At 41.2% G+C, this 15,816-nt stretch overlaps 1 protein-coding gene across 1 annotated transcript; it reads right to left on the minus strand.

Annotated features, from left to right (window-relative positions):
- Positions 1 to 46: 46 nt before the first annotated feature.
- Positions 47 to 12,629, minus strand: LOC135165447 (uncharacterized). The gene is made up of 6 exons (XM_064126746.1): positions 11,936 to 12,629; positions 8,482 to 8,567; positions 6,618 to 6,702; positions 5,883 to 6,055; positions 830 to 4,509; positions 47 to 735 (listed from the first exon to the last, which is right to left on the minus strand). The coding sequence occupies exons 1-6, from the start codon at positions 11,953 to 11,955 to the stop codon at positions 481 to 483; spliced, it is 4,299 nt and encodes a 1,432-aa protein (XP_063982816.1). The 5' UTR covers positions 11,956 to 12,629; the 3' UTR covers positions 47 to 480.
- Positions 12,630 to 15,816: the final 3,187 nt, after the last annotated feature.

Genomic DNA, 15,816 nt, shown 5'->3' on the forward strand with positions numbered 1-15,816 from the left:
GGGAAGAGGAGAACAAGTAGATTTTTTTTAAGACAAAAACGCAATGTTTTTTAAAACAATAAAAGGTGATTTTTAATGGAACAAATACATAATCAACGGTATACAAAACATTCTTTTTAATATTTTACACTAAATAGAAAATTAATAAAATTGAACATTACAAGACCATCCCATGAATTTGAATGAAGGAAGAGGGAATGGGGAAAGGGTGTAGACTCGGAATCACCTGCGATAATAGACGATAATTCGTTAAAAAAATTGTACATCTGAGTAGTCCCTTGGCAGTATCTGTAATTCATGTTGAAACGTGAGAAAATGTGAAAACTCATTCAGTCATTAAGAGTCAACAACCAAATTCTCAAATGTTCCCAATGAAAGTAGAAAAATTATAAAAATACTCATCCACACTTTTGCGATCTATATTTACACTCGCAAATACGTAATTGGATTCGTTTATATAACGATATCCCTCCTGTCTCTTTACCCAACGAACTGAGAAAGATCGGGCAGTTTGAAGTCATTGAAAGAGGTAGGATTGCTCTGTACGGGAGCTGAAAATGCGAATGCTGATGCTGATGCTGATGCACTTTGGAATGATTGTCTTGATGTTGAATCGGCCGCTGCCAGGGCGAAGCCACATTGAGCGGTGCAGACGTCGTCACGAAGAATGGCCTCCCGTGAAGCTTCACGGAGGAGTTGGGGACAGTCGGTGACTCGTAGAGAGGCACATTGTGTCTGAAAATTTGAAAAATTAAAAAGTTAGTTAAAGTTAAAGCGGAATTCTGCAGCCCCGAAGCGGCTTTACGACGTTAAGAAAACTGGTGCTCACCCCTTCATTAGTGCAGACACAACTGGTGCAAGGTGAGGGGAAGCCGCTCTCCCCAACAGCAACATTTCTTCCACCGATCAGGCACCCGGTGCTCCTGGTCTCCTTCCATGCGCTGAAATCCATCTGCGCCATAGTGCTGCACGGCACTCTCGGGTTTAAGAAATTCGAGGGCAGATCGAAGGCAGCTCTCTGCATTTCCACGTGAGAGTCCATATTCTCGCAGAGGACTTTCGCCAATGTGTTCTTCCTGAGCTCCGTCAACTGCTGCTCAGTGAATCTGATATTCGGATCGTCAGTTTCATACCAGAACCTGTCGCACTTCCTCAACTGCCTCATCTGTATCGCAATGATGCAGCCGAAGGTGGGCCCAACCAGACCCCCCTGAAGTGGTCGTTCACTCATGCCCCCGGGGAACAGATCGATGTCGTCAACACTCGCGTAGATTCTCTTCAATCTGGCGATTACCTCCGGCGCCATTTCCCTGGAGAGATCCTCAAAAGTTGTCGCCCTCTTCAAGTTACAGAGTGCACGGTAATTGTTGTAACCAGGTATTCCATGATCGCGAGCTCTCTGGACATTCAGAGCGATCAGATCTACTCCAGAATGGAGAATCTTTCTGTTCTCGAATAAGTGATTCGTCACTTCACCAGTGATGAATTGGTCCATGGTCTCCATGGGTGTGGAGACCAATCCCCTGAGCATTTCGTCAACCATATCAACTCTGTAAAGCATATCCACGTTGAAGAATCCATCGCGAAGGAGGATGGGAGGATCAACAGGCCGGTAGTTCTGATCCATCCTGGGCAGATGCGGTCTCAAAAGGGAGTGCCCTATCCTGTAAGCTGCGCTGGCGAATTCGGTAAGGATGCTGGGATTGCACGTTGGGGAATACTCTCTGTAGTACCCCTGGGGCAGAAGCTTGAGCCCGTACAGACTTACAGCATTCCAGCCAAGAATTCTCGGGAAGAATTCATTGTACGTTATATGTTGCAACATCGCACTGAGGATCCTCCTCGTCTCCTGGTACAGCTTCTCCCCATCCCAGTGAGGATTAACCCTCCTCAGGCCCTCCATGATTCTGTTGTGCTCGCGAACCCACATGGTGTGCATCACTGTCAATCCAGGTTGCTCCGAAGCTCTCCCATCGCCTCCAATAAAGCAATATCCTGAAGGTGATTTGCATTCCGGATGTGTAGCCGATTGTGGCAGAAGGTCCTTGAGCCTATTCGGGTGATTGGTGATGTTCATTCGGCCACTGAAGCCTCGAAGAATGTTCCCGATACAGATGTTCTCACCGTAAACAACCGAAGCGTCTAAAAATGCTGTGTTCTGATTGACCTGCTCACGTGGTCCGAGGTTCTGTTGACCTGGTAGGGATCTCATCGAAGGAATGCAGAGTCTTTCTCCAGTTGTTGAGTTGTGCGTGGGGAAGAAGTGGTCACCAGGTGGCACTGGGAAGGGATTGCACTCTGGGTGAACAGTTCTGGCGGAGTCGCATGATCTGCACGAGGGAATTGACTCGGCGAAGCCCTTGTGAATGGGTGTCATTGTGAGATCATGATCTACGAACTGGGCGAATTGCATCACCATCAAGGTATATCTGTTGTGGAGATTGGAAATGTCCGGGTGCATTGTTGTGGATATAGTCCTGGGGTTTGGAAGGGGTCCGCCTTGAACTGAGGTGATCCTGGGCTTTGACACGCCATCGTCATACGCGGGTGGTAGCAACCTAGCGAATGTCGTCAGGGATTTTCCCAGTCTGGGGTTCCTCAGGTTGTTACAGTGCCCTGTGAGCGTTCTGTAAGGAGATGTTGGATCACAGGGGCTGTCGTCCACGGGGCAGTCTATCTCGCTAGGATCGCTGGGTCTTGAGTTCGACACGAAATTGGTGAGATCCACGTTTTGGAGAACGTCTGAAAAGTCGTTGCCGGGAAATCCCAGAATATTATCGGAGCTGTCAAAGGCCTGACGTTTTCTCCTCCGCAGGCCGTGGGCACCGTTGATGATCTCATTAGTCGCCAGTTCGAAGAGGATCGAGGAATTAGCGAGGGAGAGGGCATCTCTATTGGCTTTTGAGAAACTGGCAGCTGTACCTGCTGGTGACTTGGGATCGGCATATCTCTGCTGAAGCCAAGAGTTATACTCCAACCGCTTTCTCTCCATCAAGTCCTGCTGAGCCTTTGCCAGAGCCGCCGCTATCATGTCGGCGTTGATGACAGGCTCTTCATCATCGGGGTTTTCGATCCACGATGATGAGGATGGCTTTTCAGCGTCGAAAGCTGTAACATCATCACTCCTATCTCTGTTCGTCTCCTCCTTCTTGCGTTCTTCTCTTCTTTCTTCGCGCCATGCTGACACATCCAGGGGATTGTGCCTGTCGCAATCGATCTTGGCGTTGAGGTAGGCATCACTCTGCAAGAAAGCCATCGGCTGAACTGCGGCTATCGGGGCATTCGCGCACAGAAGACCAGCGAGACTAGTTCTCCTCATCGCTGACAACTGCTCGCTGCTCAAGCTCGACGGTGGCAGGTCATTCTCATACCAGAATCTGTCGGAGTTTCTGATCTTCGCCAGTTGACCCGCCAGAAGACAACCAAATGTCGGTCCCACGGCGGATCCGTCACTGGGATTCTCTAGTATTCCACCAATCAGAACATCCACATCATCTATTCGACCGTAGATATTCTCCAAGAGTGCTTTGTTCTCAGGCTTCATGTGTTTGCTCATCGTTCCTGATGTGCAGTGCTCCAGGAATGCAGTGTACCCGGGGATACCGTGATCCCTGGCTGTGTGGATCAGCAATGCTGATGCATTCCAGTAGTTATTGTTCGTCCATTGCGACACATCTAGGGTCAATGGATTCGCTGCGAGTTCCACCTCGGCTTCGAGGGATACCCTTCCTGATGTACGCTTCGAGAGTGATGTCAAGGCTGGTAGGACTGCCAGGGCAACTACGTCAAAGGCACCAGCTCGATTGTTCGAGGAGTAGCCCTTGTAGGAACCTGAGTTTATCTGCTCGAGTTCCCCAATTTCCGACTCTCCAAGGATGCTTGAAGCGTATTCCTGAAGGGTTATCCTCTGAATCTGCGCCACCACCGCTCTCCTCGCCTCCAAGAAGAGCTTTGCATCATCCCAGTGGGCGTTCAACTTACTCAATTGCCCAGCGATTCTGTTGTGCTCGTTCAACAAGAGGGAATAGAGCTTTCCAAGTTGGCTCGCCCTGTCCCTGCAAGTCTCGCAGTTGGACAGGTTGACGAGACCTGCCACGTACTTTCGGATTTTATGGAGCTTGTCGTCTGTGCTGCCGTAGATGTCGGAGCCGTCTAGGAAGCCGGATACTCCGTTCATCTGCTCGCGGCCGCTGAACTTGCAGCCGTAGGCCGTGCGCGAGGGTACGTTCCTGTAGTAGGGCCGGCAATCGCCCGTCGACTCCGAGCTCGTGTAGCATTCAGCGTGAGGAGTGTCAGTCTGGCAGCAGCGGGACAGGTCTAGGCCTGGGAAGACTGGCGAGGAGATGTCCCGGAGGACCAGCTCCGACCAGACACCCGCCAGACTGGTCAGGGCTTTTCGCTCCTCGTTTTGCAGACCCCTGCGGAGGCTCGAGCTCTCCAGACGTGAGACGATGTCCGATGCACTCGGGAGAACGTGACGCGTCAACGATGATCTCGGGCGGGATATGCCTGCAAATTCAAGTGAGTTGATCTGAAAATCATTTCTTTTAGATTTCATTTCATTTATTTATAATTCATTCTTGTGACATGCCTAGATTATATGGGGGAGAAATTACATAACAAGCATTTGTGGGCTCGAAGGTCTATTTGATTTTAATGGCAAGGGATGGGCATAATTAATTTATGGAATTAGCATTAAGCAATGAAAAGTTTCATGGAAAATCGTAGAAATGTCGATAAAAATTCTGCTGGATTTCTCCAACATATTTTAAATTGTATTTAATTATGAATGTGTAAAAGTGTCGATGGCATCTGAAGCCAAATTGTTTACTATCTTTACTCAATTAATTACGTCAGTGCTAGAGTACGCTATGAAATGTCTTCGTACATAACTGGTTTAATTAATAACGAGGCTGAATATTAATCGAGCAATGATCTTAGTGAAGCTAAACTAATTAGCGATTGGATAGATCTGGCTTCCATTTTTCTTCCGTAACCCTTATAATTATTGAGGGATTTATTAAGAATGGGATGAGCTTAGATAGAGAATCAAATGGCCAGATTTGAATAAAATATAAGCGAGAGGCATGGGTCATCAGCATTTGCGGGTATAGAGGAGGAGTAGAGGCGTGAAGGTGAGCTCTGCAGATGTAATGCTACCAACGCGAAATATATACGTTGGCGCGTTCCAATTTTCACTTTCCATTCTTGACCCGATACGAGTGGTATGTGCCCGCGAGCTCAAGGAGCCGCACATATACATTTACACGCTTGGACCCAACTTTCTTTCTTCCCCATTCTATTTTTCCAACTGAGACTTTCATCGGCTAAATTTTTCTCCTTTCTGACAAATCTCGAGGGGTTTTTGTTCTTCAAACGTGTCACGGTGGCTTTGACAACAAAAAGTCTCGGTGAATTTAATCTTAGACCGGTACATCTAGATCAGTGATTTCTCGGTGCGAGTGAGTGCTGAATGTCGATGGCAACACATTGATTCCCTTGGTTTTTAGTTTTTTATATTTACGTTTCAAATTAAATGGAATTCATACAAATGTCGCTGGTTTTTTCATCTATTTTTGAATTTTATTTTTCATTGCAAAGAACGCCACTCGCAACATTGAAAAAGTTAATGAGTGAATGTTGAAAGTGAGCTACACAACAAATGACCAAATGAACTTTTAGGAAAAGTCACGTGTATTTTTCTTTTATTCTCACGCGATTAGAAAATTACTCTTGAAATTTCAGGTAAAAAATGTTGAGATTGTCTATGACTAATAATTCATAAGAAATTTCCCTTTATGGTGGTGTTGAAAAAATAAAATATTTTTTATATATATCTTCTATCGACTCAAAAATGTTAAATTCTCAAAAATAGTCAATACCATCTGAATATTTGGAAGATATGAACTTCAGGTATGGTGATCCTCTAGCCCCCCAGGAAGGATGTCTGATGTTATTGCAAGCTCCAGAGGGTGTTCTGTACTTGGACGGGGGACATGGGTTTTCCTTCGTGTCGATGCAGTCACTGCTGTTGTTGTTAACTGCAGTCTGCCTCCTAGAGAAATATAAACAACGTCTACTCGGTTAAATTTTAATTGAAGGTCAAATGAATTCTTTGAGATAATTTATTTATTTTTTAAGTGAAATTTAAAAAGTAAATGAAGGAAGGATTTTTAAAAATCCAATTCTGTTGGTTTTTATCGCAAAATTTCAGTAATATTCCAAGCAAAGCAGTTAATCATGAGCAATTCATCAATTCCAATAAATCAACGGCTTCCTTCAGCCGGGTTTTTCCACTCGTGTTCCCAACAACGTCATCCTCCTAAACAACAAGTTTCACTTTCACGGCCAAAGATTGTTGTTCAGCCGGTAAATTCCGCCTGTTTTCGTTCAATTTCCCTAGATGGTGATTTGAAATGAACTTTTCGACAGGCCAACAATTCCATGTTTTTTATATTCAACTGATCCTCCCGCTGCGTTTCACCTTCGTCTTGATACCATCATCATTGACCTTTCTCGATGTTGATTAAATTTTTTATCTCCGAAATTGGCATTTTAGCCGATTACATGGAGTCCTCAGGCCCGCCAGTAGTTAGATGTGAAGGACAATGACTTACCAGTTGTTTTGAAAGGCATGCCGTTCGGCCTCGATGGCGGCACGTGCTCGGGCTTGGAGATCGTCGTCGATTCCATAGACATATTCTATAAATAAATAAATATTCGGATTTAGGGTTTGTTTTTCGTTCAATGTTTCAGTGGAGAACACGCGAATAATTCCGCTGGTGTTGTACGTTTTATCATGTTGATGTGGAAGTTTTCGAACTTATGAACTTTTTGGGAAGAAATCTAGATCGAATTGGGCGCTTTTTGTATTGTAAGAAATTAAATTTCAATAAAACAAATTTAATGACAAGTGTCAACAATTTTTGACAAAGTCACAAGCAAATTTTGTAAATTAACTTACACCCGATCTCATTATATGATGAATATCTAAAAAATTATGATAAATGACGGAATTTCCATGAGAAGCTTTTTCGCAGGGGAACGAAAGCTCTAGAAAAAAGTTCTCGTGAAAATTTTTCGATTATGTACAGATTTTTAGGTATTCGTTGAGAATGAAAGCATTGAAAACTCGTTTTACTAATTGAGTGCAGAAATAAATCATCATCATCGAGCCGACAAATTGTTCTGTAAATAAATCAATCTATGGAATAATACTAATAAATTACTTTATGAAAGATTGAGTACCAAACAGTTCATCTTTTTACACTCTCCTAATTGTAACATTTGCCCTCCGCACGTGCTTAGATTAATCGAAAAACGGTCTCTCCTTTCTTGTGTCGAAACGTGTCATTAAATTTCCTCACAAAATCCAGCCACAATTTTCAACATTTCGTGCATCAATTGAATGATGAACACTATGATGAAATGAACCTTCATTATTTATGCTGTGAACGTGCTCCCTAAATAAATTTACAGGTTTAGATTTTGTTTATCGTTGAAGGTTTTAGGGAATTGATTAAGAGCTATCAAACCATTTTACTGATTTTCACGCTTCTCTTATGTGGACGGGAAAGTAGTGGACTTTATGTACTTCTTGATATTGACTCAACCGATTTAGTACCACTAATTTATTTTTTAGACTCGTCTAATTGTAGCACCAGTCCTCGGCACGTGCCAAGATATCACAAAATTGTCTCTCCTTTCTCCTGTCGAAACCTATCATTAAATTTCCTTGAAAAATAGTACGACAATTTTCAATATTTTGTACATTAGCCGAATGATAAACACGATGACGAAATGAACCTTCAATGTTAAATTCGGAGAAAGGGTTTTTTTTTAAATTGAGTGAGTGGGTTTGACAAATTAATCGTCTTTTAATGTTGAATAAGGTTTCCTCGGTCCAAACGAAGATTGATAGATCGAAATTGGATCATTAACATACAGTAATTAATCATTTTAGTAACATGCGTTATTGATTTGCATTAATTTTTCAATTCCATTTGATTTAGCTTAAATTTCATCATTTTATGTCATGTCAATTTTCAGCAAAAAATCGGGCCTGTCTAATTAAAAAAATTGTCCAAAAACTGAATCGAAAAAACATTGCGGAACGTTAATTTATTTAACAACATAAAATCAATCAGATAGCCACAACGTTCACCGACAAATTTGATTGTAGGAAATTACGCAGGCAACGGAATGATGAGCAAGAGAAAGGTGCATGTGATTTCGATTACGCATAATTCTCACGGGGGCATACGTTTCAGGACGTAAACGATAAGACGTACCTCAGAGCACGTAATAGTTTCACAGACACGACGATTAATTGACATGACGTGAACACTTTATCAGACACTTTAACTACGTCCTGAGGACTCTATATTTTATTTTTATTCCTCTAATATTTTGCATAATTTTTTCTTTGTTTTTTTTTAAAGCTAATTTCGATCTTCGCAAGGGACTGCGGTTTTTACATACCGTTTAAATCGACATTCTGAATAACAGTACTGGCGAACGTCTGGCAGATTACAATGAGTAGTCCAATCAGCACAACTGCATTGCCGCTGGAAATTAAAAAAACATGCGTTATGAGCTGAGTCTCATCATTCCTCACTCACTTTCACCTTTTGCCGTTGAACAGTCTGAAATACGTGGAAATATATCGGCAATTGCAGTGCTTATAGAGCTCGAAATTCCGGAAGATAGGAGTAAAACAATTCGTAATGACGAGAATAACAAATCACCACAAGGTGTTCAGAATGTCCAAGCACTGGAATTATTTTGTCTACTCTAACATCAGTGGTGTCATTCGAGACTGAGTTTCCGGATATTTTACAGTGATTTTATTATCTCAATTTTTCAAATCTGAAATTTAATCTGTATGTTGACCAACTGCAATTGTCGAATACCAATTATCGATTGTTGTTGTTGTTTTCGAATTTCAGAATTGGAAAAAATCGTTTTGCGCTAGTTAGTGGTTTTTAAATACATGAAATGAATCTTCTATGTATATGAAAGCTCACTTTGATGGTCATCAAATGGTTCCATCGTCAGTAGATGGACTAGCCAGGGGTTAAAGGATTATCGCCGAGAGCTCGAGAATTAGTCCCTGGCGAGGGAGTGGAAAACCGATGATTCTCAGGGGAAAATTGAAATATCCACGTGCGAATAGAAATGAGAAACGAGGAAAGAGTAATTGTCGGTCGAAAGTGAAGGAGTAGAGCGTGCTATGATAGCCCGGGGGTACGGAAACCAGTGTATGTATCAAAGAAAAGGCGCCTTGTGCGCCAGCGGCCAGGGACAGGGGCATGGACACTCGAGAACACGAAAATCGCCTCGAGCAAGATCAAATACTGACGCTTGCTTTCTTTTATCTTCATTTCAAAGATTTTTTTTTAATCACTCGAGCGACAGTTCCTCAAATCCTGCTCAGGGCTTTCAGGAACAGGGCAGCACACCGTTGTACATCCATCATATTCGTGATGTGGAGATGAATTAACGCTTCTTCATTTCGAAAAATGGTAATTTTAGGAAGGTTTTGGGTGTCAGTGGGTCAACGGAAACGGAAAGAGAAATCGACTATCGCCAGGAGACGCGTCTCAATTGGGTTTACATTATATTTAACCATTATTTTCTACATTTTTTCGACGCTGTGTTTGGGGAGTGGAATATCGAGGCTTAGAAATTGAGGAATTCCTGGGGAATTCCAGTTGAGACCATTAGTTCTTGTTGAAGATTTTTTAAATTGAGACAGAAGGGCTTGTCTGACCCAGTGGTGATGGATCTGTAGAAAAACGGAATTTCTTAAAGATTCTTACACTGAGATATTTTTTATCGTGCCATTCCTCGATTGAGAAATAGAATGAAATATAGGAAGAGATGTCTCTCAAAAAATTCCATTCATCAAAATTTAATTCTGGAGAAATTCAAAATCAACCAGAACATTTAAACCTTTAAATGAATAACGGAACAGTAGAAACACTTGTGAATTTTTCGTTGTTCGAGCCCGGGAATTTGGTGCAAGAAATCATTCCCAAAATTGGTAGCCCTCGTTTATAAATTATTTATGAAAAATACTCGATGTCGAACAGCTGAGCTATTTAAAAAGAAAAAATCGTTTCTTACGAGCCCAAATAATGAATAATGAAGACATTAAATTTGAAGGAATTTAACCCGTTTCAAAAATCTGAAATTCAGTCGGGAAAACGTAATCCCATGCTCTCTCCCATCCCCGAAACGCCTACGCCTGGGTAGTCATTTCTGAATCAACAAAAACCTATCTCAATTCAGGAATGAATTCCTCTCTGAGTAGACACCGGTGAAAGTGTTCTCCGCATTTTTTTAATCCAACCGACGTGACTAGACGAATCAAAATCCGCCACCAGTTCCGGGTACAGTATCGCACCGTCAAGGTCGTCCCCCTTCCCCCCTCCCTCTCCCTCACCACTCATCCTCAAAATAATATCACTCGATAAATCTCCCCCCCGAATAAAATAACACCCCCAATAGTGCGTAATGAAGATGAATGCAGGCGATCACCGACTATCTAATCGAATTGCACTTATGGCCAGGAGAATTGAGAATAATGGTCTTGCAATGTGGTTATCCTTGACTCAATCCTTCTCCCGGTATTCCGCGTGACTCGGGTATCCCCCATTTTTATTTTTTCGTAACGGAGTATTACTTAAGCGATGAGAAAGCGGGATGGCACGTGATACATTTCAAACGAAATTGTTTTAATGGAGCACGAGACGAAATAAAACTGTCGGTTTACGGCGCTCTATCGATACTATTGACACAGTAAAAACATGTTCTGGGGCCACGACTTCCCCCCCAGGTCCCTGCGCAATCCCATTTTTTACCCCGAATAATGGTCGGATTAAAGGCAATTGAGTAATTGCCCTGGAGAAATGTCAAGACTTGAAGTGATCACAGTATGAAAAAAAAATAGTCTGGAACACTGGGCGTCTTAAAGGAATTTCATGAATGTTCTGATTATCATTCAGGACTTCATGAACAGTTATTATCATCATCATGAACTTATTGCGTAATTTGTGGTGAGCTAATGGTGCTGGGGATAAAAACCCTGACCTGCACCAACAAAATTGTTACTGCCGTCTATTCATCCTTCGACGGTTTTAGATTTTTTTTTTAATTTCGGGGGTGGGTACATTGAATTTTTTGAAGGTCAATGCTGAGAACGATATTTTATGAACTGGTAATTGGATTGAGGGTAAGACAAATATTTTATAGAATTGTGGAAATTCCCTAATTAATTCACTGAATTTTCTTAATGTGTTTCAGATCTCGTGGAGTAAGTGGAGTGAAATTAAGGATTCTCATCGATTTTTTGGTAAATCTTTGAGGTTTAATTCAAGGAATGGCTCCGAATTATGAGGAAATTGGAGCGGAATGTCATGGGCAAAAATGTTAACAAACTTGCTCTCACAATTCGTAAGACAATATTTTCTTATCGTAGACGGCTAATTGATATTTCATTAAGAAGAGGAGTTTTCCAACACATCGCTAAATTGCACTTGAGATGCATTTACATATACTCGAGGGTCAGACTGGAGATTCCACTGAAGTTTTCCAATTGTAATTTGTTTGAATACCCCAGCCTTCGCCTGATTACAAAATTTATGGGAAATAATCCTCGTTAAAAATGCATAAAATTATGGTGTGTGATCCCCATGAGACCAAAAATTTTGGTCTAAAATTTTTATCAATCTATCTCTCTATGAATATCTCCAAATTGACAAGAAACGTCAAAAATTTTGCAATGAAATTGTTTGCAGTTCTCAAAAATTTGCTATTGCCCTCACATCCTAAGAAGGTCTCGTAAAATTGGCCCTCACCTCATTGGCACTAAAAACCGTTCAACCATTGGGCAAATGTTCCCAGGGCATTAAAAATTAAACCAAAAATTTACCGTAAGCGACTGGTCCTCATGCTGCTAATTTCCTCCGAATGCACTTCAGAAGGGAAAGTATTTGAATCAAGAAGAAGATTAAACCCCTTCCTTTCTCTTTTCCTCCTCGTCCTCAGCAATTTCCCTCGTTGTTTACAATGTTTTCTCTATCGAGCACAGGTTGTCGTGCCCACATCACATGGATAACATGAGTGATCAGTTATCCAAATAGATATTGTCTCAATCCGGCGAAAAAAAAAAACTGGCACCTCGATCGTCACAGAACGGACTGAGCCTGCGAGAGGAGTGAACTCGGCTAGTAAACTCAACCGGGAGAGGCAAAAGGCTTCAAGTATATTCGAATAATGCTGGTATGGGAAGTTAAAAGCCACAAACCCTGGAGGGAGTACAGTCGTGAGTACGGCCAACCAAAAGCCACTCTCTTTCACGCTCCTTTCCTCCTCCTCCACCGCCGAAAAAAAACAACGAAAATAAAAAAAAAAATTAATGCGTAAAAATAACAAGTGGCACGTTGCAAGTGTGGAGTACACTAGCCATAAAGTCAAGTCTTCAAGCACAACTTTTTGACTGGGGACGAAATTCACGGTTTTGAGGCGCGAGCCCTCCCCACTAAAATTCCTGCATTAATTTTAATCACGTGAAGAAATAAATAGCCGGAAAATTTTTGGAATTTGCACAGTGAAGAGATGCGCTAGGAGAGTGGAACGAATATGAGGCTGGGGCGATTCTCGTCGGGGGTTTTTATTTACACGAGGGTTCCAGGGGCTTGAGGGAGGTGGCGATCCCCACGGATGGGCTTCAGCGATTCCGGGGCAATTCGATTGAGTTGTAGATTTTTTTTATTTCAATTGGAGGCAAATTCCCATGGAAGTTATCTTATTTTATTTAGGATAGTAGGAGGGTTAGGGAAAGACTAGGTAAAATGTTTAAAAATTAGAAAAATGACTGAAAATTTTCTGCAATGGCAATAGGATCAAAATTTGGTAGCTGATGTTGCTTTTTCAAATTTTATTGGAACTCATGGTTAGGCCAGGATAAACATTTCAGTCAAAAATATTCATTTAAATTTCAACCTTTAAAGCAACAATTAAAACTTTGAGTATTCAAGCTTTCATTTTTATTTTACAATAAATATTTATTCCGGCAATTGCTCATTATCCTCATTAGACTTCGCAGAATGAATAAGAGACTCCAAGCTCTGTTGAATTAAAAAATTGAACAAAACGCATTGAAACTTTACATTTAAAATTCTAAAAGTACAGATTCATCTCTCCATTAAATCCTCATTATGAATGTGATTTATTTAATTACAGACATTATTGATTGCCAGAAATGGTGAGCTGAAAGCAGGGCTTGCGCTCATTTCAGCGGAGAATTTTTCTCCCAACTTCCGGAAAATGTTATCAGGCCTTCGACTAATTATCATTTTGATCTTTCATCCGCAATTGTGTTGGGTCATGGAGTACGACAATATTGGCGGCCTACGCGATGGTGAACATGTGTTAGAAATGATGTCTTGATGTGTGCATTTGTGTTGAGAGGAAGTCACGGGACTCGTAGTCACGAGGATTCGAGTCACGGGACTCAGTGAAAGTGTCGAAGTGAGACGGAGGAAGGTCGCGGCGTCCCTCTTTGTGCGAACCAACGAGAGCCTCTTGGGCGCTTGTGATGCAGCCATTAACAATTTTTTTTTAAGCCATTAATTTTTATGATAGCGTCATTGTACGAGGGAAAAACAAAGGGAAATATTAGAAGATAAATAATTAGTTTTGAGGTAAATGGAGATGGTTCTGGAGTTTTGTTTCTTCGGATCGGTGCGGCTCGGTGAGCGGAGACGATGGAACTTCCATGCTGCGAGGATGACGTGCGCTCATTTATACTCATTTCTTGGTACTTGATGGATTACCTATTCATATTGAATATTCACAGAGAAAATTCATTCCCGGGTCGAAAGCTTTATTTTTCTAGTGAATTATTTTTTTTTTCCTGCTCCAGTGGCACTTGTTTTGCCCCAGTTGTTTCTTAAGTACAGGCGGAAGCCCGGAGAAATTTATCTTCGTGAGCTGTTGGAAATCACTGGGGCAACACAGGTGGTCTTTTTCTTTTTGAAAATTCATACGAATGTTGCGACATTTTTTTATTCATGAAAATGGCATTTTTAACGAATTTATTTTAATATTTTTCATCGACAATGGCATTTATTTTCATGCGGTTTTGGAAACCACCGGGGCAAACAGATCGTCTCTTCCCTTTTTTGGAGAGGCTATATCTTTGAAGGATACTCCAAAGAAAAATTACTTAAGTAATACATCTTGAAATTTTTAATGACTGATTTACATGATATACCCATCTATGTTGGTATTGAGAAAGAAGTTAATTATTGAAATATTCAACGAAACTGGGATTTCCAGGTCTAGGTGACAATGAAAATTGTTGAAATTTTTCTCAAACTATTGAATATTTGATCGAAGGTGATTGTTAATCGTCGCCATGAGTGTGATAATTCAAAATGATAGAACTGATAACTTTACTGAATTTACAATACGCATGTGAAGCTGAAAATTTCGGAGCAGCAATTCCGTAAATTTGAAAAAAAAAATCTAACGTCGCGCAGAATTATTGAACGAAGAAAACCAGCGGGGAATTAATAAAAACGGATACTCTTAGATTGGCAGTTGAAGAGTAGAGTCGGTCAATAACTTTTACCATCGATGGGTTTACCAAGGACTTGGTGTATTCTATAGGCGTCTACAATCGAGGACAAGATGATGATTTGTTAGTTATTTTAAATGAAACATGAGGATAAAATTAGCTCAGGCACATAAATTTATTGGGATTATGGAAATCTTGACAGGTGTTTTCGATATCTTCGGGGAGTAAACGATATACGAGTGAAACAAGAATTAATATTTAATGTCAAAGGGCACATGACGTGGAAAAAAAAATCCTCAGTGTCAGCACTTGGCTGCACAATTGAATGAGACATTGATCCAATTCTGGAGTTCAACAGGTCCTTCTCGAGTTCATCTCCCCGGACATCCTCAATGTTGGCGAATGCTCTGTAACATTTGAATCCCCGAGACTGTAAAAATCATTTCGCCACCGCTCGTGATGTCCCCATCAAGGATTTGCCAAAACCAGAATCCCGAGGAGACCGTTGAGATGTTGAAAAAAAAAAGGGTAAGAAGCCGGATTCGGTTCTATCCTTGAGCTAGTCTTCAGTGCGTCTTACACCCAATAACACCACTGGGTATACATATACATCACATGACGACAGGTGCAAGGATATTAACGCAAAATGATTATACGTTTGCGTCAATTTGACCCGCATCATTTGGCATTCAGTAACATAATGGGTGACGACATTTTAGTAATTGGAATATCTTCTTTCAAGTCATCGGACTGAAGTCATTTAATCTGATGACGTCATTGTTCAGACGTTCGGGCTTTGCTTCGGATTTTTTTCTTGTTAAATATGAAAATTATCATATTAATGATAATTAACTATTGATAGGTCTCAACACCCACAGCTCAAAATAATAAAAAAATAAACCCGCAGTTTCACAAGTTTATTTTTTCCATTAAATTCGGAACTTTTCTAATACAAAATTTCGTAATTAAACTACTGATATATGTAATTATGTTGTTGGTGACAAAATGAAGCTGTTAAATTGCGACTTGATTTCAGAACGAGTTGTCACGAAATAATTTCTATTTTTTTATCGCCGTTGAAGTACCGATTTGCAGGTGAGCAATTGTTGCGTCACGGTATATATCGCTTTATTTTTGTTTTCCAGGTCTCGATGGTTTGATACGAGTTCCGGGTTCAGATTTATGCCGATTCTCACATGCTGAACGTAAATGTCCGAATGATCGTGGCA

The sequence above is a fragment of the Diachasmimorpha longicaudata genome, chromosome 1 (genome assembly GCF_034640455.1).
Source record: "Diachasmimorpha longicaudata isolate KC_UGA_2023 chromosome 1, iyDiaLong2, whole genome shotgun sequence".
Classification (NCBI taxonomy): Eukaryota; Metazoa; Arthropoda; class Insecta; order Hymenoptera; family Braconidae; genus Diachasmimorpha; species Diachasmimorpha longicaudata.

Excerpts from the sequence above, each read along its gene's own strand:
- LOC135165447 (XM_064126746.1), bottom strand. The coding sequence starts at position 11,955 with ATGAGGACCAGTCGCTTACG. Across the intron at positions 8,568-11,935 it reads ATGAGGACCAGTCGCTTACG|CGGCAATGCAGTTGTGCTGA; the intron begins GTAAATTTTTGG and ends TTTAATTTCCAG. Across the intron at positions 6,703-8,481 it reads TCAGAATGTCGATTTAAACG|AATATGTCTATGGAATCGAC; the intron begins GTATGTAAAAAC and ends ATTTATTTATAG.